At 38.9% G+C, this 24,348-nt stretch overlaps 3 protein-coding genes across 4 annotated transcripts; 1 reads left to right on the forward strand and 2 right to left on the reverse strand.

The window, feature by feature from the left end:
• Nucleotides 1–1,215: 1,215 nt before the first annotated feature.
• LOC131235177 (peroxidase 9) lies at nt 1,216–3,422 on the reverse strand. Its single transcript, XM_058232318.1, has 4 exons — nt 3,044–3,422; nt 2,764–2,955; nt 2,440–2,605; nt 1,216–1,778 (listed from the first exon to the last, which is right to left on the reverse strand). Exons 1-4 carry the CDS (start codon nt 3,344–3,346, stop codon nt 1,366–1,368), a joined length of 1,074 nt encoding a protein of 357 aa, XP_058088301.1. The 5' UTR covers nt 3,347–3,422; the 3' UTR covers nt 1,216–1,365.
• Nucleotides 3,423–11,830: 8,408 nt separating this feature from the next.
• On the forward strand, nt 11,831–16,878 carry LOC131235178 (peroxidase 72-like). The gene is made up of 4 exons (XM_058232321.1): nt 11,831–12,063; nt 12,930–13,121; nt 13,941–14,106; nt 16,264–16,878. Exons 1-4 carry the CDS (start codon nt 11,854–11,856, stop codon nt 16,677–16,679), a joined length of 984 nt encoding a protein of 327 aa, XP_058088304.1. The 5' UTR covers nt 11,831–11,853; the 3' UTR covers nt 16,680–16,878.
• Nucleotides 16,879–18,014: 1,136 nt separating this feature from the next.
• On the reverse strand, nt 18,015–20,062 carry LOC131235176 (transcription factor MYB86-like). Of its 2 annotated transcripts, XM_058232317.1 has the most exons (4): nt 19,558–20,062; nt 19,291–19,420; nt 18,865–19,196; nt 18,015–18,660 (listed from the first exon to the last, which is right to left on the reverse strand). In XM_058232317.1, exons 1-4 carry the CDS (start codon nt 19,688–19,690, stop codon nt 18,383–18,385), a joined length of 873 nt encoding a protein of 290 aa, XP_058088300.1. In that variant the 5' UTR covers nt 19,691–20,062; the 3' UTR covers nt 18,015–18,382. The 2 variants fall into 2 exon arrangements, with proteins under 2 accessions (XP_058088300.1, XP_058088299.1); XM_058232316.1 differs by having other exon boundaries at nt 18,029–19,196; nt 19,558–20,054.
• Between the last annotated feature and the right edge of the window lie 4,286 nt (nt 20,063–24,348).

A 24,348-nucleotide genomic window follows, 5' to 3' on the forward strand; every position in this document is an offset into this window, starting at 1 on the left:
GGTGGATCGGATCCTACCTTACCCAACAACAGATTTGAAAAGCCCAGCCTCATTTATAACAATAAACCCAACACCTGCTAAACAGGAGGTATAGGATCCTCGGCCTGAGGAAATGAATGGTATCCTAACAAGTGGGACCCGTGGTTAGGTGTTCTCATGGTATCCAAAAATGGTTTCAGTCATTTGTAACGGACACACACACACACATACACACACACACACACACATATCGTAACAGTAACAGTGGTGGCCATTATGGCACCATTACTGTTATTGAATATCATGGGTGTTCTAGACCATTCATATGATGGGATCCATCATGGATGGACAATTCTAGTTAATAAAAGAAATCCTGCAATGTCACATCTAACGGAAGAGAAGGCCAAAGACTGAGGGGTTTGAATCTTTCAATTGTCTATGCTATTCTATATATAATGTGAGCAACCTTTTGACAATTTTGCCCCTGCAAGTAGTTTTGTAGGGGGGAACTTTAAATATTCAAAGGATGTTGGAAGACATTTGAAATGAAGTCAGGGGTATTTTGGGAACTGGAACATGTGGCTGTTGTCCTGCATACAGTTCAGATTTCACCCACAAAAAACCTTTAATTGCCAGATTTTACCTGCATCATTTCATTCTTTAATTGGAGTAGTCAATTCAAACTTCTTTGTGTAGCCCGCACAGAGTGTAGCAGCAGGGAGACCGTGCAACAAAGGCTATTTTGGGTTTCACTATGATGACGGTGTGAAAATCATACTATACATCTATTGTACCAGCTCATGTTAGGATGCCAGCCCAAAAATTAGGCAGATCTAAGTCGGCCCAAATTAGGCATATCTAAAGCTCGAGTGGGCCACAACATACGAAAATGTAGAGATGGTCACCCGCTATTGAAACCATGAGTGCCCCTCTCTCTCTCTCTCTCTCCATGTAGCCCGCACCTTTGCACATGCCACTTACCCTTGTCTAAAAGTATCAACTCATGGATAAATGGATGGATAAACGGGGTGAATATCTTAATCATGGATATGTCATGCATGGTCTATCCATGCCTGGGTCCCGTAAAATCAACAATCAGGTTTGCCAAATGATGGTCTCCACTTGTAGTAGGAACCCAATGCACGAGGACATTCTTGGGCTGAGAATCCTAGAATCCTATAATTCCTTTCAGCTAAATTCCTTAGATAGCTTGACGGATAGCAACTCATAGTCTAGTGATACAAGAAGATCATCTACAGCAGTAGCAACAATATAGATTACAAAATCCATTTCCATTGATAAACAGTACAACTAACACACCCAGAAGTCATTCATGTTAAGACATAAAACAGAAAACAGAAGCCAACACATGTTATCTGAAACTTCTTAATTCACCCGACGGCAGTTCTTCCGAACTTCTCCATTGTAGCCGGTGAGGGGACTGATGTTCCCCATTTTAACCATCGATTTTGCAAACTGGTTGAAGAAGAGACCTTCATCTTCTGCGTAGCTCTTGACCAAACCCATAGTATTGAAGCCGTTCCCTGTCAGCAGCACTTCATCTGAATTGAGAAGACCTTTCCCCCACAAGATCAGTTTGAAGTAGTAGTTGTCAAATTTGGAAGGAGAGATGAAATCCAAGGGGGAGATGTTGTTATCGCCCCCGGAGCTTGGGCAGACTGACGTCAAACCGTAGTAGAAGTTCTTTTCGAGTGTCTCGTCTGGTTGGTTGTTTCCGTTCTGGTTGTAAAGCCTCTGCTTAAAGGTCACACATCTGGCCATCCCAATAGTGTGACCCCCTATAAAGAAATGAAATGTCAAAGCCTTGTGAAAATTGCTTGCTGCATGGAACTCTGATGCAGCAAACCTTCAAACCAGTCATTAATGTCTTTAAAAAAATTGCCTTGATAACTTGAAAAGAAAAACTCGATCTGGTCACTATGTGTTTGTGACTCAGTCAATTCAACTTGACTTCACGAATTTGGAAAATTTGAACAATACTGGACTTCACTTGCCAAGATTCTATGGTAATTCTAAAATTTTTAAATATTAAATATTTCCAATCCATGAGTCATGGTGTTCAGGAAAGGGGGGACAACCAAGTCACATGCATCTGGTTGGTAGAATCTTACCCATCTACAGAAAATAGCAATTTCTGAGTTGAGAAACTAATCTCTGATGAATCAAAACCTGACCCACTTACTAAAAAAAGGAAGTAGAGTTCATAGTTCAAAAACCCAAAAACTCGAGTTTGTGTTCAGCGGGGTCTGGTTGACTCTAAGACTCAATTGAACTCAATATTTAATTATTATAAATTTAAAGTATTAGGCAGAAGGGTAAATGTTCAGCGGGATCTTCCATGTAGTAGAGGTCATTGGTTCCAGTCCCTCTGCCAGTGTTGTCAAAATCCCACGATTTATGATTTACAATATGTGATTTGAGTTGGAGTGGGAGGCTTACCTGAGAGTGCAACCAGGTCTGTTTCATCGAGCCCTTGATGTTGGAAGGATGTTATCAGGTTTTGGAGGGTTGAGTTTGGTGGGGCAATGTTTCTGTTTGAGTCTCTCAGGCTTGCTGTCTTTGAATCTCTCCTTCCCAATGGAAGCTCCCAGCTAGGTCCACCACTCTGCGACAATTCGCACCATACAGTTAAAACATCTGCCTTAGAGGATATTTGTAGTAATCATAGAAGATTATCAAGGGTATCTTATTGAATTTACAAAATTACTCAAATACACTTTGGAAATGGAACTATGGGTTTTGAACTCTCTCAGTGCTTTTTACCAGTACAGTGGAGCCTCTGGCTGCAAGTGCAAGAATGTCTGCGCAGGAAACTGTCTGAGGGCATGCCTCCTCCAATCTGGCCTTGATCTCGTCGATCACTTCAAATCCACGGATTGAATTCCTGTTTGGGTTTGATTGTTTCTCACTGACGATTGCTGCGCTATCGTCCAACAACACTGATGCATCACAGCCCTGAAACACCACGATTTTTATGATAAAGACATGAAATATCACGATATTTGGTGCAACCAAACACAACCTAAACAAATGATACATATACCTGCACAAAGCAGTCATGGAAGTGAAGTCTAAGCAAAGAAGCAGCCATTCTAGGCTCTTGTGCAATGGCTCTCTCCAAGACAGACAAGACAATGTCATTAGCTTGTGGACATGAGTACTGGTAGAATTCTGGCAAAAGACCATAATACCCTCCATTAAAAGCCCCACCACCACCATTGTCGCCACCCCAGCCAAAATAGTAGCCAGGGTTAGCTAGGGAAAGTGAGGAAGTGAGCAAAACCATGGCCATGACACTGAAACAAGCACTCAGGAAAGCCATGTTTCTCATTTGTGTATGATGCATAACAGCTCTGCTCTATTGTTGGGATTGGGATTCTGCCTTACATTTATAGGGCCCAGATGATCAAATCAACTGCTCCCCCTTTACCAAATCCCCCCCAAATACAGTGGACCATGTCCATTTCTAGGATCCTTGACGCAGTATGCGTGTGGAATACTCCGCGGTTTTCGATTTGAAAAGTGGGGTCCATGTTTAGGTGATCCAAACCATTGTCTGTTGATACCTGGTCGTGGATTGACTACTGTGTCTCCATGACTGAAAAATCCTTGCCTTTCAATTTGTGGGCTGTAAATATACTGTTAAGAAGAGAAATAGTGCAAGTGCCTATATTGGACAGAAGAAAGGGCCCCACATTGGAGGCTTTGTTTTTTTGCTCTGGAAGATTTTTGGGGCATGGTCCATCCATCAAGGGAAACAACCACCCAGCGGTCTGGATCCATGGATCATTGGCTGCACTTGTATGAACTAAAAACTCTTGCATACTATGTGACCTTCGGGTGGAGAATCACACAACTCATCTTGAAGTGGGTTTGCTTTGTTTAATCAATGGAACAGGTAAAATCTATAGTAACGACTATCAAACCTGCAAAAAGTGGAAATATTATCAATCATCATTAGATCAGCATTTGAGTTGTATCTGATTACTATTCCATCATAAAATTATTTTATCACAGGTGGCCCACCTCATGTGCAGACTGGCCTGTATTTTGTAGACAGAATGAAAGTGGGTGCAACCATAACACTGCTTAGGTGTCCCACATTAAGATGGGCTCACCATGAAGATGGCCGTTTCTATCAATTTGTATCTAAGCAAGCCCCAACTACAATGATGTTCACAAAGCTTCGGCCATTTAGCTCATTAGGTGGGCCACACCTCTAACAAAAGAACCGGCAATTATAAAGAAGCTAACCAGTATAGTTTTAAAAATTGAAAAAACAAATAGACTTGAACAGATGTTATGAAGGCTTGAGAAAAGAATCTGGTCACAACTCGGTTAAAACTCAGCACAACTCAGCATTATTTATATATCATTTATACTTCTTAAATATTAAATAAAAAATAAAAACTTTTAATACATAATTAATACTCATTAGGCATTAAATAATACTAAAAAAAACTCCGAAAAACTTCTACAAGTTTTCAAGAAATTCGCCCCGAGTTCTCAATTCACTCTTTTCAATTTGAGTTTTCATGTTTTTAACTATACTGCTAGGTGCTTAGCTAGTGCATACACAACATGAGTGTGTGGCCCACCTGATTAGTGGACCAACCTAATTTTCCATATGGTCAACTTCATGGCGGGGCCCACTGTGTGCTGCCCAGATGTCCTACCTGTACATGTGTACATGGGGCTAGCAGAATTCATGGCAAGTAAAAAAGCCATTAAAAACACCCAGCCCAGCGTCTAAGTTGGGATTTTGAGCCGAGTTGCTGGAAAACTCGGTCCTAGTCCTGACTCCACCATGACTCACAGTTGGGATGAGTCTAACTCATCGAGTCGACTCGATATGACTTACAGTGACTCGACTTGTTGTATCACCTACAAACGTTAATAAACTAATAAAAATGACCGAGGGATTCAAACCCACGACCTTCGCCACAGACAAATGAACCTAACCAGCACATCACTCAAATGGTTTGTCATGTTAACAGTCCTTCCATGTATGCTCTGGAACTGGTGTAAGTGGTTAGAGCATGTTATATGCAATATGTTCAAACTTTCATTTGAATTCAAATTGTAATTAAATTTGGAAAGTTGTTGTAATCTAACTCCATATTTTTAAATCTCGTATAGCTTCTACTTATTTTAGCTAAGCTAAATAGCTACGACTATCCTTATTTTTTATTTACAATAATTAAATATAGAGTCGAGTTGGATCGAATCATCGAGTGAACTCAATCAAGCTGAACATCCAATTGAGCCAAACTTTCGGGTTTTCAAACTATGAGTATACCACTCTCCCCAACTGGCATAGCGTGGTATTGAGTCCACACCAGAGGCGCCGGGTGTGTGGCTGTACGTGGACCAGGCATGCAGCCATAAATAAATAAATAAAATAAAATAATAAAAAGCCATAAAGAACACTCTAAGAAAAAAGGTTAGAAAAATTGGGTTTTTGAGATAAAGATGGAGCTTGGTTTGGGTTCACCTGCTCCTATAATCCATGCACGTGATATTTTCTGTTAGTAAGAGAGAGAGGGAGAGACTCGTTCAAAGGGCTAACTTGCATGATGGAGTGGAATGGACGGTTTCAAGGAAAAACAAACTTGCTTCTATAGCTAAAGTAGGCAGCACGTAAGCACGTAAGCCTGAACTCTTCCATGCATTTGGTGGACCACTTCAAAAAAAGCACGGAAAGCACGCGTACGGTGCCTGGTAAAGCTTGTGAAACTTCCATTCAGCTCAATCCATCTATGAATTGGCCATCTGGAAAAGCTCTATGGCCCCACAATGATGTATGTGTTTTTATCCACGCCGTCCATTCATCTCCACATTATCTACTAAAATCTTGAAAATGGAAATAAAATTCTAAGGTTAGTGCAAAATCTTGAATTCATTTCCAAAATATTCTTTTGATCTCAACACACCTACAATTCTACCATATGGTTTCCATCAAAATGAGTTATTTTCCACACCATCTTTTATACGTTAAAACTGGTGGGATGTGTGCTGATCTAAACCGCTCGTGGAAGGCACCATCATAGAATGTATCATGCTCCTTTTGTCCTGAGATTTAGTGGGCCATGTTAGTGTTGAACTTAACATTCTAGCCGTTAGGTTACTTGACATCTTAACGCTTATATAAGATGTCACCCAAACAAGCCCTTTTGTGTTCCAATTGGCATAACAAGTCGGCAATAATCTGCATGGGAATTCCCTGCATCGCATACAAGCGTTCCAATTTTTAACAAGCGGAGTCCGTGATTTGGTGATCCAAGCCATTGGTCTGTTGTGTCCCCACCATTAGATCGACTATGCCTCGAGAAACTCTTTGATTGGATAATATTAACCTTTTAATTTGTGGTCCACAGGTAAATGATTAATGGTTTGGATTATGAAACCACATGACCAATCAAAAATCCACTAATGATGCAGAAAGATGGGGTTGTTTACATCTATTTTTGGCACATCCTTGTAGACTAATGAGATACCGCAACATGTTTACATTATGTACTAAATGATGGACAAAATTCTACTCGCGTTCAGGAGTATTGTTTACACCTTATCTATCATGCCCAGATCAAACGATTTAAGAGACACCATGCGATAGTCATACCACATGTGTACATCAACTTTATAAAGAAGAGTTAAAGGAGTTAGAAATATATACATGAGAGAAAGCATTAAATACTAAAGTTTTATCAAAAGTATTTCTTGCAAAAGTACAAGTATCATTAAAATGAGTTTTTCTACGTACGTAAAAACCAAGTAACATAAGCACTCTAATAACTTTTCAATGCAGGAGTCCAATGATGTAAGGACATCAACCAATGCCCACAAGAGTATATATATCTCTTACACATGGTCATACATGATATGCTATATTGATATGAAAGAAGTAAGAAAATTTTCACAATTGATTATCTAAGTCAATCACTATGATAAAAACTATGCGAGGCATCGCAAAAGTCTATAAAAGCAACAATCGACTAAGAGCTTCGCATTGCCATTGTCTCCCGTAAGCCTATAAAACCATTAATCGAAGAACAGCTACAAGTTTCACATCAACACAATCAAACCTACTCCTACGTTGCCCATCCACCACAAACATTTATTCCATGCAGATGATAAAGTGGGGCCGACATTTGTAGTGCCCAGACAGCGCCAAAGAAGGCAGAATGTACGGTCGAAGGAGACCCAATAATATCCTGAAAAAAATATTAATTTCTCTTCCACTGATTGGAATTAGAAGAGCAGTTCTCCGACTCCTACACATATCTTAAAGAGTTTGTTTTACCTACATCGCGACTGAGGATTCAGCGTGTGTTGCCACCCAATGAGATCCACATGCTGAGATCTTCAGATGATTTGAGCCGTTCATGTCGTAGATACTACTATAAACAAGCAATTAACAAACAATCACATTTTAATGATGATCTTTACCTTTGATTTTGAAATTGAATTCAAGCCATTTAAAATTCTCTTTTCATTATTCTAGATTAATCTATATACAGTGATAGTCACAACCGTCCGTTCAGAGTCATTCTTTATGGTGGTCAGTATAATGTAGATTTAACAAGATGGATGGTTCTGATCGTCAAACAACTCAGTAACCACAGTGGCGGCGACACACGCTCGAACTGCACGGTTGTATATGAATCGGCACGGTTAATTTAGTGTGGGTACCATCATGGATGGGCAATGTTTTCTAAATAACATATATCAGAAAAATCCTAACCATTAATTTTCTTCACTTCTTTTTTTACTAAATCTTGACCGCTAATCTTTTTGTTTTTTACCGTCTATTTTAAGACCACTGACCCTCTAGCTATGATCATCCAATTTATATATATTTTGAACCATTTTCCATCGATAGTAGGGACAACTAGATGGACGGTCTATATTGAAACATCACCCTGCTGCGTTGCTATGGAGAGATGCCTCTAACCATCATTTCGGTCGTACCTGCTCCACCGTGCCATCTCCCCTGTTTGGATTTTAAATGCAATCGTCACCCCTCGTGATCACCTAATATTCCTTCAAATCTTGGATCCAAAGCTCCACGAATCTAAATTGATAATAATAATAATAAGGGATTTTTACTGAAAATTCTTCAGAAATGTGTATTTTACCAATATAATACCTTTGCAAAACCATATTAAGGGTGAAAGTACCAAAATGCCTCTGTTTTTTCCTTCTCTCTCTCTCTCTCCAAAGGCAGTGAAGTTGAGAAATATGGAGCCTACGTGGCATTGTACAACTTCCAACAAATCCAACATATGAAACCCACCATGATTATCACACCATACAAAATCTGGCCAATTGAATCACCAGATGGGCTACACATACATTTAGATGTTTATGAGTTGAATACATTACTTTTTATTAATGGTTTGACTCATCTTATCATTTGATTTGCCAGAGTTTGGTCTTTTTAGTAATCATCGTATGAAACATATGTTCAACGGTATGATGCATATGTTGGACGGGTTAGATGTCAGACATATACCTGTAGGCTGTACAATTCTCCATTCACCACCTTTGAAAGAAAAAATTAAAAAGAGTGTTTAGGTAATTTCCTTCCTCAATAAGCATTGCCCAATTATTTTGACTAGTAGAAGCATTATTTGGTAAAATTTAACTCTTAGAAAATTTGCTATAAAATTCCCTACTCCTAATTATAATAACAATAAAGGAAAATTTTCCTCACAAATCCCATATGCATCAAGGAATTACTCTCCAAATCAAAATACCTAAGTAGGGCTGAAAGTCAGGCGAGTTGGGTCGAGTTGGTGCTCAACCCTAGCCCAACCCAAGGTTCTTGTACATCAACCCTACCCCAACCTAACCCAACCCCGGGTTGGGAATTCTCAACCCAAGCCCAACCCAAGCGGGTTCAGTCAGGTTGGTCGGGTTGATCAGGTGGATGCATGCTAATATTTTAATGATTGCATTAGTTTATTATATTTGAATACACGTCTTATTTTTTATATCTATGACTTTATTAATTATATTTATAGTTATTGATCATAAAAAACTTCATTTACTCTAAATAAACAAGCTAAAATATAGGACAACTACTCATTTAAAAGTTGTGTTGTGTAGCACACAATCTATTTAGGAGAGAGAAATTCAGCATATCTTGTTAGCTTGAGTCATTGGAAATGATGTGGACCAATGAGACCCGACAACATCGGAATTTCTTATGTCTCCAATACATATAATCCACACTTAATTATAATTTATAAGAAACTTATATATTGATCAGGTTCGGGTTAGGTTGGGTCGAGCAACGCAAGACCTTAACCTGAGTCCGACCCAAGTTTTATTGGGTTGGTGTTTGTATAGCCCAAGCTTGAGATCGGACTCAATGCGTCCTGCCCAAGCCCAACCCAATGTCGGGTCGGTCGTGTTCAACCAGCCCAACTTTCAGCCCTATACCTAAGTTGTGCATTTTGACAAGGAAAGTTATTGAAGTGTCTCATGTATTGTTTTTCTTTAAAATTTAATAAAGTAAATATTATATATATTTCGAGGCCTACATGGTATGACATTTAACCTATCAAACATATACACTCATCCATGATAACTACACTAACCAAAGCATTTTGTGAACGAGTCACCTGTGGACATAAATTTTGATATTCTTAATAGGTGTATATTATTTTTAATAGTGCGGTTTACCTTATGTTTAGATCAATCAAATTTGTGGTTATTTATGAACATCATGGCAGATTACATCTATTCAGTGGTTTGGATATTATATATATATTACGTGAACCCCACAATTTTATACATTGTCACTTTCTTCATAAAAAGTATAAAATAGCAGAGTAATGTCTCCTTAGAAAGCACTTCCTTCGCATAGACATTATTTGGTAACATTCTAATTTTTAAGGATATATATATATATAAAATCTTTATAGTAATAGGAAAGATCTAAATTCACCTAATTGGACAACAAAGAAGAATCCGCCCAATGTTTGTGATATCGGTGATAGCTGATATTATCAATATCACACCTTAGTGATACGAAATCCACGGGTTGTTGTAGGGCTTTTGGATAATGATAATATTATTGCAATGTATCATATTGCATCACAATGCACCAATAATATAGTGACGACATTATCACAATATCAATGGTATTATTGTCGATGCATTGGTACAAACGATAATATTTGAATATTTTCAAAAAAAAATGAAAAATAAAAAATTCACTTTTTCGTCAAATCTTTTATTTCTACATTAAAAAATAATATGAATTAATTTTGAATATAGTTGCATCAATTCTTTCACATAACGCATAGTTTAGAACATTAAACAAAGGAAACTTATAGCATACACTTATTTATTGTGATATTTTAATTTCTAAGTATGTAATGATGTGTTTTTAACACTTTCAAAGTTTCATTAAAATATTTAATTAATTTTCTATTGTTTCCTAATGTTTCTAAAAAATAATGAAACATTACATGATACATGCATCCCATGTTTCCCACGCGATAGTTGATTTGTTTTCTATACATCTGCAAATACTAATACTGAAAATATTAAATTGGAAGATTTGATACAAAGGAAACTTATCATGACACTTCTAATCCATTGTGCATGGCATTTTCACAGTGTGGTCCACATGCTAGGTTGGCTCGTGTGCTGCGTGTTAACGTGCGTGTGCAGCTAGCTAACCTGGACCCTACCATACCCACCAAATTATTATTTTTACTACCATCTCTGATTGTTAGCTCATGTACATGCCATCACATGTGCAAGCATGGGACATGCGTACCAGATCCAATCCATCCATCATAGAGTCCCTGCTATGTTGATTTCCTGGCAGAAGAATCGAGTCGGTCCATTAATCAATTGGGCCAATGCTTATGAAAAATGTACAGCTGATAAGAACATGGCCAAAATTTTCTAAGCTTGTCCACCTGTTTCAATATATATCATGCCCGTCAGCGAGCATCGCAGTGGTCTGATTCTTTAGCAACGATATCTAAATGATCAGACCGACCTGATGGACGGCTTGGATGGTATGCCTGCTTTCCATGCTGCCATACGCAGTGACGTGTAAACCATCAGTCCCAACTAAAATCTGACGACCAACTCAAGATTAGAGAACAATGAGATAATTAAATAATAGGAGATTTGATGACACGCATTGCCAAAAAATGGGCTACTCCAAATTTTCTACGTCATTTCAGTCAACCGCATTGCACATGACTCAACAGCTCCATTTTATTTTTCAGTCTTGAAGAAATGCAAGAAAAATGCATTTGATCTCTAATTCTCTCTTTCTCAAGCAAAATTGGCCCACATCAGTATGTGGGGCCCATTGTTGGATAATCTAAACCGTTAATCTGTTTAGTCCCCAAGTGGATGGAACACGTCCCAACAATCTCCTCAGCAGAACAATATCAACCTTTTGATTTTGTAGCCTAAAGATGGACGGTCAAGAAGAGAAATTCGACAATGGTCCATATTCAAATGAATAAGATCATAACATTGGTCGTTGGGATTTATGGGGTATCCTCCATCCATAGTGGGACCCACCCAAGAGAACAATGGTTTGGATTAAAAAACCATGGGCCCCACTTGTTAGAATTGAAAATCCATGGATACTGTTGATGGACTCAATCCAACAGAACAATAGTTTGGGTTACCAAACAATGGGCCCCACTTATTAAAATTGTAAATCCATATATACTTTCCAAAGATGTGGGCCACACACCATATCAAGCTCCCTAGTTAGCATTGCCAGCCTCTCTTCTATCTATAAATACCCAAATCCAACCTCAGCTTTCTTCACAAAGTAGAGAGAAAAGAAAGAGAAGAGAAAGTGAAATGGCTGTTTCCATTAGCTTTGTTATGGTTTTTTCAGTTCTAGTTTTCGCTCCGGTGTGCTTCTGCCACTACCTATACCCGCAATTTTACGAATATACATGCCCGCAAGCACAAGAGATCGTCCAGTCCGTGGTGGCGAAAGCTGTGGCTAGAGAAGCCCGAATGGCTGCTTCTTTGCTTAGGCTCCATTTCCATGACTGTTTTGTTAAGGTTCTCTCCTATTTCCATGTTCTAAACAAACAAAATATTGGGGAGGGGCATTTTGGTCATACGAATTTTAATATGGAATTTTCCTATTGTGGACGGCTTACATGTGGGGGCCATGGTTAGGGGTGTACATTGAGTCGAACTAAGTCAAGCTGGCCTCAGCTCGACTCGACTTGGCCAGCAGGCACACCCAACTCGAACTCGGCTCGGCGACCGAGCCAACCTCTCTAGCTCGACTCGGCTCGCTCAGCAGATTGGACCATTTTGAGTCGAGTTCGAGCTCAAGCTTTTGAGCCAAGTTTGAGCTCTAGTTTTCGAACTGAGTTCGGCAGGTCACTGCGAGTCGGGCGGGTTCTTCTTTAAAACAAAGGGGGAAACTACAAAGGGAATAGATGCTACGGTTTTTAAACTTTTTATACTACCTAACTGAGTCGATCCAAGTCAAGCTGGGTTTGAGCTATATATCGAATCGAGTTGGAGCTAGCTCAAACTCATTTTCGAGCTCTAAAAACCAGCTTAACTCGGATTGAACTCAGCTTCGAACCGAGCCAGATCAAGCTTTTTCGAGCCGAGTCGAGCGAGTTGACCGGGCTAGCTTGGTTCGTGTACAACCCTACCCATGGTTGGTTAATCTAAACGATTAATCTGATGGCCTCCAATCTAGATATCAATGGTTTGGATCACTGAACTACGGGCTACACTTTAGAACTCTTCTTTGTAGAAAGACCCGAGTATTTATTCCTCCCTGCTTCTTTTTTTTTAAAAAAAATAAAAAATAAAAAAACGGTTTCATGACGAAAATGCCCTCAACACTATTTCTTTTTACTTTTTTTTTTCTCTCTCACTGGAACTGTGTTGTTGAAATGCAGGGCTGTGATGGTTCGATCCTGTTGGACAGCAGTGGGACCATCATCAGCGAGAAGGGCGCTCTCCCAAACAAGAACTCGGCAAGAGGGTTCGAGGTGATCGACGAGATAAAATCCGAGCTGGAGAAGGCTTGCCCACAAACCATCTCCTGTGCTGATATTCTTGCTCTTGCTGCGAGGGATTCTACAGTTCTGGTAAATACCCATATCAAGCTATTATAAGGATATATCCGTAATGTGAATGGTTTTTGTCAAATTGCATGTTAAAGCCTGAATTTTGAGAAGGACATGCATGTCCTTGTTGCTAAGTCAAGAGGGCAATATCGTCTTTCTGAATTGGTTTTTGGGTGATTTCTCATAGACAAAAATGCCCCGTGTTTTTACCAGATGGCTCTCATAACTAACAAAAGCAGTGTAGCCCATTTGCTCCCCGCAGGCTCATCTGAGGAAAAAAGACTAAAATATCCCTGCCATTTCACATATTGACCAGAAACATCCTCTTTTTGTGGACAACCAAAATGCCCCTAATCGTACCTGTTTTTACATAATGATGTTTCATAATTTCACACAAATTGACCAAAACACCCCTATAATAAAATGACTCAGACCACGGTTTAAAAACCAAAAAACTCGACTCGACTCAATATCCAACTGAGTCAAATCAACTCAACTCGGCTGCTAAAACACAAACCTAGTGTACGGCCAGCCTGCTGGTATATGCTGCCATCTCCCTTATTCAAGGCTATGATTTTTTCAATTAGAGTCGCATTGAGTTGAAGAGTCAGAAAGCTTACTCGACCAGAACTGAGTCAAGCTTAACAGCGACTATCTTAGTGACTCGGCTCAGTTTCTCATCTGGTGGAGTTGACTCAGTCGAGTCACCATTTAACTCAGACTGTCCTTGAAGTTCTCAATTCTGATTACTGGCCCTATAGTATAGATTGTAATACAATGACCAAAAAGCCCACGGATTAAACAGTTTATTACAAGATAAGGTTTGTTTCGTGCCATTAGGCTGGTGGTCCAAGCTGGGAAGTTCCATTGGGAAGAAGAGACTCGACGGGTGCAAGCTTGAGTGGCTCCAACAATAACATTCCTGCTCCCAACAACACCCTTCCCACCATCATCACTAAATTCAAGCTCAAGGGTCTAGATCTCGTGGATCTTGTGGCACTCTCAGGTAAATTCATCCAACTTTTGTGTCCTTTTTTGCCCCTTTTCTTTCACTAAAAATTAATGGATGAAAATTAACGGGCCACAAACAGATACCCAAATGGCCGTTGATTTTATTTAACTTTTGGGATGAAAAGGTAAAAGTCTGCTTCTATGGCATTGTCGTAATTTGGGAGCAGAATCATAGCATAAAGCTAACTCGCTTTAGAATATAATGGCATTATTGTAATTCTATTAAAAATGATGCTTAGTTTGCTAATCTATTACCGAGGTGGATTGCTCACCACACACTGTGGGTGAAATGATGGGGGCGAGATGTGATTGGTGGAGCCCTATGTCAGATCACAGATGAACTAAGAAAGGTTATTAGATTGTTGGTGGGGAAATGACGTGGTATGGTTTGATTGGTGGAAGTCAAACACCGTTAGAGATGGTGAGCCTAGATTGCATGGCATGTATACCATGTTTTCAGCAGATGAATGATAGCACTGTAGGTTGTAAGGCTTTGAATTCTTGTTTCTAAAAACATACGTGTACAAAAATAGCCGACATTTTGAATATTTTTAGGAGATTTCAACAAATGATATTACCACGAGAATATTGTCATATTTTCTTATTAATATTAAAAACTTTCCTATTTTCTTGTGAAATTATTGATATCTGATGAAAGTTTTAAGTTAATGCATTTTTACTCATATTTTGAATTTTAAATTTATTTATTAATTTATAATAAATATTTTAAAATTTCACTTATGGTGAGATTTTCACGAAAGTTTTCTCTATAAAAACATTAAAACTTGAAAATATCGCCAGGACCACGGTAACAAATCAATTTCTCGGAAATTTCTCGGCACAGTAAATTCTAAACAGATTTTCAAAATTTGATGTTTAACGGTTTTAGATACAAAAATCTGGCTGAAAATAAATATATTAAAATATCTGTACGTCCAAATGGTTGGTGTTTGGGGGCTATCTTTGTGTTTATATGATACCTCATCCGTTAAACAAAGGTTATTCCACTGTGAAAATAGAATGACCAAAAATCAGTTACATCTAACTTTTAGATGGGTCCCACATGAATGTGGGATTTTTTGAGTAGTTGTTCCTTACGTTCCTCACCTAATAGTTTGATTTACCTGACTTTTGGAATGTCCCATTTTCTTAACGGGACAACTTTATTGAATGGGTTAGGTGACATAATGAGGGGTGTATACGAACCGAGTTAGCTCGGTTAGCTTGCTCGACTCGACTCGAAAAAGCTCAATTTGACTTAGTTAGAAGTTGAGTTCTAGCCGAGTTGAGTTGATTTTTTGAGCTCGAAAATGAGTTCGAGTAAGCCCCAGCTCAACTCAACTCAACTCAAATCGAATCTAGCTCGAATTGAACTTGGATAAAATTAATTCGGTGACTCGATTACTTTGCCATTGATGTTGCTCACCAAGTGTTTAATAAGATAACTTTGCCATTAATGTTGCTCACCAAGTGTTTAATCAAATAACTTAACGAAGTGTGCTCGATGACAAGGAAGGTATGTACATGAAACAAATATTCTTTTTTTCTTCAGTTTTTTTGGTTTTTATGTTGTTTAGAACGTATTTGATAAAATCATTACTTCTGTTTCACATGCAAAAGTATTTTGAAGGTGCAGTCCAGGTGTTTGAGAAAATGCCTCAATGGCGAACTTGGCTCGATGTTGGCTCAAACTCGGCCTAAGCTGCTGACCAAACCAAGCCGCGTTGGCAAGTTAGGCTCGAGGACCAAGCCGAGCCGAGTTCGAGCTGATGTCAGCCAGTAGCCGAGCCAAGTTCAAGCTGAGGCCAGCTCAACTTGGTTGGACTCGATGCACACCCTGGACATAATTTAGATATTTATTTCAGGTTCCTGCCATTGTTTTGGATGAAATTGCAAAACTTCCTATTCTTAGATTTTCAAAATATCTTGATAATATCATTTGGTAGATTTTTCGCGATATAATGGGCGGGATATTCGGAATCCTGGGATATTTATCCGACTGCTCTGGACACAGACACCCACCACATCAAACGGCACTAATGAACGGATGTCCCATCATGAAACAAAATGACGTAAATAGCGTCGGTGTTCATTAAACCTCCTTGGTCTAACGTGCGCACGGTGTGTTAACGGTCTCACACTCTCCATGCAGGGAGCCACACCATCGGGCTCGCTAGGTGCACCGTCTTCAGGCAGAGGCTCTACAACCAGTCGGGCAACGGCCAGCCCGACCCCACCCTCGACCAATCCTACGCCGCCCAGCTCCGGTCAGGCTGCCCGAGATCCGGCGGTGACAACAACCTCTTCCCCTTGGACTTTATTACCCCTACAAAATTCGATAATTACTACTTCAAGAACATAATCGAATCGAAAGGCCTTCTTAGCTCAGATCAGATCCTCTTCACGAAGAGTGAAGAAACGATGAAGTTAGTGAAGCAATATGCAGAGAACAACGATCTGTTCATCGAGCAATTCGCTAAATCAATGGTCAAGATGGGGAACATCTCACCCTTGACGGGCCCCAGAGGTGAGATCAGGAAGAATTGTAGGAGGATCAACGGTTATTAATCGATGAGGCAATGAAGATTATCGCTGGTGGAGATTAACGGACGGTAATAAGCGAACGCCACGTGCCTAAATGTGCAACGTGCATGCTCTTGTTATTTTATTTTTTCATCATCTTGTTGTTGTTGCTGCTGTGGTAGTTATAGTTGTTATTGTTGTCGTCGTCGTCGCTTTTATTGAATGAATTTTATTTTATTTATAAGGATGGGGTGTTTTGTTTTCACTAATATTAAATCAGACCGTTGATTTTGGTCCAATAATCAAGCGGTCCACTCAACATAAAATAAGGGACGGTCAAGATGGGATCCTCCCTGGACCTAGGGAGGTGATTCAGCGTACAGATGTGGCTCATCGGATGACTAGATTGGGCAGATGTTTGTGGCTGGTGATCTTGCTGGTGGGGCCCACCTTTTGCGTTGCATAATGCCGGACGCACTAATGATTTGTTGCTTAAGCTAACTTACAACTGGCTGTAGGTGAGCATTCCTTGTCAGCTACAGTCAGGATGGAGCTAGCATGCATTGAAAAACTAACATGCATTGAGATGTAAATGTTCAGCTACAACTCAGCAACGTAAGTTCGTCAGGCAACCCCAATTCCTTCTGTATTTTTGGGAAGTGTCCCAGGACAGTCAGGAGATGGTATGTATGGCAAAGTAGCATGTGATGGATTGTAGGGGAACAACCTTTTTTTTGTGGGGAAATGCTTTCATAGACAATGTGTACTTTGTGCAGAACATCCCAGCCGTGCAAAATGTGGGGCCCACTTTAAAATCACCTGGGACAAAAGAAAAGTTCGACCAATATTGAATGGACGAGGATAGGAATTGCACCAATCCAATGGGCTACACATGTACATCGTGTCCAACCTCCAGCTGTCCATTGATTTCAGACGGTGTAGATTGCATGATGAGCAAATGATCACAGTTTCTGCCTTAGATGATCTTTTCGGCGTGACCCACCTTTTGCATGGCTCAGATGTTATATACCAACTAGAATATTAGAAAGGAAGGGAGTGGATCTTGCACACCATTTTCAGCCTTCTGGCTTGGATTATGTACCGTACATGTTGAGCATGAGTAAGATGATCTGATCCATGCATCCTGCCTGCTCAACCGTAGATTCACTTTGACTGAAAATTGCTTTAATCAGATCATCCAAACACAGTAAATGAAACTTTTGTCCTTGCATTGGAACCGTTGATGATTTCTTCCCGAGTGTTCAATGGTGACACACCAATCAAATGGCTAAGATCATCCGAAGAATGTGATTCATGGACCATGGCCCACCCGGAATTGGAAATACCAAGTACACGCCCCACGAATTCTGGGGTAGTCGTGCATGAAAAGTGAAATTTACTCTTTTGTCCTCCAAGAAGATCATTAAAAAACCAAAGGCAAGGAAGATTATGAAATTTCAACAAAACCATTTACAATCCAAGAATCCTTTTTTTTTTTTTTTGTTTCTTTTTATTCACACACGTTTGAAAAGAACATTATTTCATGATTCTGTAACAGTAAAAAAAAAAAAAGGATAAAAGCAAAAGGAAGAAATAAAGAAAAATCAAAGTCCTGAAAAGGATCTCAAAGCTTTCCGTAGCATCTCCCCACATTGAGAGAGAGAGAGAGAGAGATGTAAAATCCGAAGAATCTAACAAATATACCAGCTCAAAGTAATCTAAACCGATGCCCCAACTGAATTTACATTCTAAATTTGCTCGAAGAGATCGAAATTCGCATCTGTTAGATCTTCCGACAGTGATGTCAATGGAAAGCTACTGTAGTCTTCTGAAATCTGTACGTTTTGTTGCGGTTCTTGCCACGAACTTGGCTTCAATTCCTGAGATTTCATCCCATTGTGCTGATACTGAAATAGAGATTCTAGCTTACCTTCTGCATCCCAACCAAAAACTGCATTTCCAAGCACATCGCTCGTCTGAAACTCCATGCTGCTGTTTCTATTGCTGCTATTAATGGAGCTCTCCCCTGTTTCATTCAAGAAGAGCGGACTCCTTACCGTCGTTGAATTGTCTGAAATTTCCGTCACATTGCTGTAATCGGAAATAGATAAGTTGGGCATTGAAGCAAACCCAAAATCGGAGTTTGTTTCCAGGTGGGTCTGATCCGAAGGACCGAAATTTTGGTGGAATTGAAGTAAGAGGTTTGTATTTGTCATTATCGGATCAATACCTGCTTGAATTTCAAACAAGGGGAAGGGATCAAAGACAGGCTTCCTAAGAAATCTGTCATTCGAAGCATTGTCAGTTCCAATACCATAGCTGAGATTATTAACAACAGATTGGCCTAATTCAGACATTGATTGACTACGAAGCTTCTTAGATTGCGGTTCCCAAGCTACCATCTCCAAATTCTTCTCATCTTGTTCTTGAATTTCACTCAATGGCTTGTGGGTGTTTGGATCGATGCCTCGCTGTCGGAGCTTTTTCTTCAGGCACGAATTCCACAGGTTCTTAATCTCGTTATCTGTTCTTCCCGGCAATTGTGCTGCAATTTGAGACCACCTGCAATCCAAAAACCAGATAAATTCAAATACCTAATTCGGCTTTCGTGTCGAAAAATGCTGGAACAGAAGAAATTCAGGGATTTTTGAAGTACCTGTTTCCCAAAACTTCATGGAGACTGATTATGAGATCCTCTTCTTGCTGTGAGAAATGGCCTCTTTTAAGATCTGGCCTGAGGTAATTAATCCATCGGAGTCTACAACTCTTACCACATCTTTGCAAACCTGTGAAAAAAATACCATCTGGGTTTATCAGATTACGGACAGAATTGCAGACGTAAGGATTCGATTCCGAAAACAAGAAAAAAGAAAAAAAGAAAAAAGAAACAGAGCAGAACAGAACAAAAGAAGTAGGGAATTGCCTGCTTGTTTTGGTACTGCACTCCAACACCCAACACCAAATCTAGTGATGTGATTGTACAGCTTCTCGTCTTCTTCAGGTGACCATAGCCCCTTCCTTAGCTTTTCTTTTAAACAACATGAATGGCGGCCCATTTCCGATTGGAGGGTCGGTAATTGCACAGATACAATTCAAACTGCCTACCTCCCGAACGACCGGATAGAATCGAACATGGAGAAGTGTTACAGGCAAGGAAATTTTCTGAGGTGATTTAAAGGGGTAGAGAAAATCATGCTTAGGATTCAAGTTAAGAAGAGAGAGAGAGAGAGAGAGAGAGAGAGAGAGAGAGAGAGAGAGAGAGAGAAGAAGGTGATGCAATCAAGTGGGTTTTACGCAAATCGGGTGCAGCTCTTGCATAGGAAATAGATTAGGTTTTAAGATATCTCCGTTTGTAGACAAGCTAAAATGTAAAATTCAAACACTAATAAATCCAGCTTTAATTAGTTCCAGGTATTTCAGAGAGAGACAGAAAGAGAGAGAGGAAATGGATTTGTTATTTTTCATTAAAAATAAAAAAATAAAAAAATCTTAAGAGCAATGATCATCTGTATAAAACTATACATAGAGACTTGGTGTATAAACCATCCTACTCGAATTTGCACCTTTTGGGTGGAGAAAAAGAAGATGGTCTGGACCACCCAATTTCAATCTCCATTCTGCATTTTGCCCATTACAATGATCAAGACCTTACATCAGGTCGGCCCCACTTAAAATGGACCATAATGCTGCGGAAATTGCACTCGATTCAGCTATTTCACCAAAGATTCGAATTTGCACCTTTTGGGTGGAGAAAAAGAAGATGGTCTGGACCATCCAATTTCAATCTCCATTCTGCATTTTACCCATTACAATGATCAAGACCTTACATCAGGTGGGCCCCACTTAAAATGGACCATGATGCTGCCGAAATTGCACTCGACTCAGCTATTTCACCAAAGACTCAAGAAAAACTAACTCAACTCAGTGCAACTTGACAGTATTTTCATATTATCACTACTTTTTAAATATTATATATTTACTGGAAAACTGAGAAAATTTCATGCTTTTGTACTATGTGAGTGTTGCAAACCAATGCACGTGAGGCCTCACGTGTGGTTGAGATCAGGCGGCCGACAGTTCTGTGTGGTCCGTTTTTTTCCTGACCTTTCGTTTAAGTGATAATGATTTTGCTTACAATGTCCACAAAACCCCATTGATCTCACCATCCAATGAATAGGCTGCTCGAATTTCTTCTTATTGGTGGGCCCACACTACTACATTAGTAGCTAGTGGGCCACATCTTTGCTATATTCCATTCACTCATTATAAATTACCACCGGATGCGGATTGCATACTGACAATGCCAGTACCAAACCTATAGGTAGGTGCTCTGTGGGCCCCACCATGATCACGTATTTGTTTTATTAAGGTCGTCCATTCATTTTATTTTTTCATTTCATTTTTAGGCATGAGCTAAAAAATGATACATATAAAATCTCAGCTGGACCACACTATATGAAAACAATAGTGATTGAATACCAACCATTGAAAACTTTATCGGGCCCATCGTAATGTTTATGTCCCATTCATTCTGTTGATAACGTCACGCGGATATGAATAAAGGGAAAACATAAATATCAGATCCAAAACTTTTAAGGCCACAAAAGAAAATTAGAAAATAAAAAAAATTTATAGTAGGCGTTGAATTGCCATTGTTTCCTATGGTGTGGTCCACTTGAGATTTAGATCTGCTTTATTTTTAGGCTGAAGCTTAAAATAATTAGCAAAATGGATTGGATGGTGATGATAAAACACAAATATCATAGTGGGCCCACAAAGCACCGACAGTAGGGATGTCGGTGCTGACCGTGCCTGTATGCAATGTCCCCTCCTCACAAAGTCGTAAAGTACATAATTTTCGTGATGTTTCTTGATACTTCCAATAAATAAATAGTTTGACTTCTATGCTAGTTTGCTACCATTTAAGTCACACAGTTATATGGACATCCATACCGTCCAAATCTCTTACCAACCTTTTGATGGAGCATAACCCAAAATCACTCTCGCGGAGATAATAACATTACCCTTCGGTAATTCCCCTTTTGAATTCGGACAAATGACTATCTCGCTTCTTACCATCCATTTGATAGCCATCAATTGGATGGTGAGGATTTCTTGGTCAATCTGATTTTCTAGAAAAGATCCATCCACTACATGACCCACAGTGTGGATGGTCTGGATAGCTTCACATCAACGTCCGACATGAGGAGGATGAATCACCGTCATTTTCAAAATGGTGGTGAACTATCAAGAGCCTTTCGGAGGTTTCAATTGCCGACGGTTTCAGAACGTCCGATATGCAATGTATCAGATTAAAAAAATCGGCGAACGGCGGATACGATGAATGAGCTGTCAAAATCCATCCTACGGTTAGGAAGGGATTGGAAAAGAGACACGTGGACCTTTTTAAGTTTAAAATAAAAGACGTTCAATGATTGGTGGGTGGATGCTAGCCGTTAATGTGACCGACAGCAGCCCAAGCTTGAAGAAATAAAATGGATTTTCTTGGGAAATACGCAGCCAGCAACGTATCGCTTGCAGATGTTTATTCCATCTGCGGCAAAAATGCTTGGCCGTTCTCTACGCTCTTCCAATTTTGCCCTCTTTCTACCCGCTGCTGACCAGCCAATGGTCCGGCTTCACCCACTTAAAGTTGATCAAGCTTAGCTAAATTAATTTAAAGAAAAAGTGTTATTATTACGATTTTATTATTGCCAAACTAAATACAAAATTTAGAGAAAATTATCACTATATATGCCACCTTTTATCCAGCATCTTTTATGAACAGTGCAAAACTTACCTTCCCAACTTAGATCTTGTAAGTGCAGACAAGAGCATTTGAGGACGAAAATACCTATGTCCGTACATGCAATGCCATGTGAAAAGCAAGTATTGTGCTCTGTCCGTACATATAAGGTCTAAGCTGCGAAGGCAAGTTTTAGACTCTTCATAAAAGATGCCGGATAAAAGGTAGCGTTTACAGTGGTAATTTTCTTCAAAATTTATCAAACAAATGCAAAGATATTCAAAATAAGGTAAAAATAATATGTAACTATTGATTTTTTATTTTTCGTAAAATTTTAAATTCAAAACAACAACATTAATTAATTTTGGTGATAATTTGACATGATAATAAGAATCTTATTAGATTTTATGACTGATAAACAAACTGAGACATGTGAATGGGTGGTGAAATGTACATTGTCAATAAATAAATAATTTGTAATCATTACATATTTATTGCACGCGTTTAACTTTAGCGTTACTTCTGAAGGTGAGCCTCCAAAGCTTTAAAATTGTAGGGCCATGTTGTGATGTTGGTGTCTTACCGACGTTGTCCATTCCTTTGGTTAGACTGCTTTAGAATATAAGCCAAAAAAAAAAAGCCAATTTTGAAGCTCAACCACACCATGAAATGATGAGAATTGAATGGATATTGTTGATAACTTGTAAGAGAGGTAGAAGTTTTGGATTAAGTTGGTATTTTTAGTTTCCTTTATCCATGACAATATGACCTTATGAATAGGTTGGATGGCAAATAAACATCATTGTGGGCCCTACGGTGAAAACAATTTTCAATGGTGGATGTATGTTTCCTGAGGTGTGGTATACTTGAACTTTAGATCTATCCCAATTTTTGTCTCATACCCTAAAATGTGTTGGTAAAGTAGTTGGATGGCGTAAGTCACATACATCATGGTGAGGCCTATAAATTTAAATCAGTGCCAATAAGTTTCTTTCCTAGCCAATTTTAAAGGAAAAATTCATCTGAATTTTCATCTCAAATGATCAAATTGAAAAAGTAATTATTACATATTTTCTTATATTTATCATGGTACATAAAAAAATAAACAATCATGTGATTGGATTTAGCATGACTAATACAACTTGACTGGGCAATATGACTTTAGTTTATGCATAAATACTAGGTTTTGGGCACACTAATGTGGAATGATAAGTGGATCGAAGCTTACAAATGAACATGTTGGAAAGGGAAAGTAGTACATGATAGAGGAAATTAAGAAATTTTAGATGAAAATATCATATATATATATATATATATATATATATATATATATATGGGGTTCAAGTTTTGACTTATATAATAAATATCTCAAGACAAATTTGTTGTTTTTTTCTAAATATTCTAACAAGTGAAAAAAATAAAAACAGAGAAAGAGAGAGAGATTGATAAACTATCTTCATGTTATAATAAACTCATATATCCATAATTCAACACAAAGATTTACTCCTTTGAGTGTTGAATATATCTCTAAGAGTCAATGCTAATATACCTCACAAAACCATTCTAAAAAAAACAAGCACAACAAAACAAAGATGAGAGCATAAGGCTATGACCACTTGTGTTGAATCTAGTGCCCTGAAAAATTAATGTGAGCCCTGACCCATCAGCCATGTGGATGTGACTAGGGTGATCTCAGTCATAGATCAAGATGGCCATGAGTCCTTGGTAGAGAACTTGGTAATATTTAGTGTGTATTATTACCTTGAATTTATATTGTGGGTTAGTTGAGGAGTGATTCATTTGATACTCTTTGGGAATTTGAGATTAAATATGACAATCATTGACCAAGAAGAGTCATGGTTCATGGATCTCACTATATTGTTACACCATGATAATTAATTTATGAGATGTATGGTAATCTTATGTGAGGAGACTGACTTAGGTCATGATAGGCTTTCACTACCATTA

This window comes from Magnolia sinica, chromosome 19, assembly GCF_029962835.1.
Source record: "Magnolia sinica isolate HGM2019 chromosome 19, MsV1, whole genome shotgun sequence".
Classification (NCBI taxonomy): domain Eukaryota; kingdom Viridiplantae; phylum Streptophyta; class Magnoliopsida; order Magnoliales; family Magnoliaceae; genus Magnolia; species Magnolia sinica.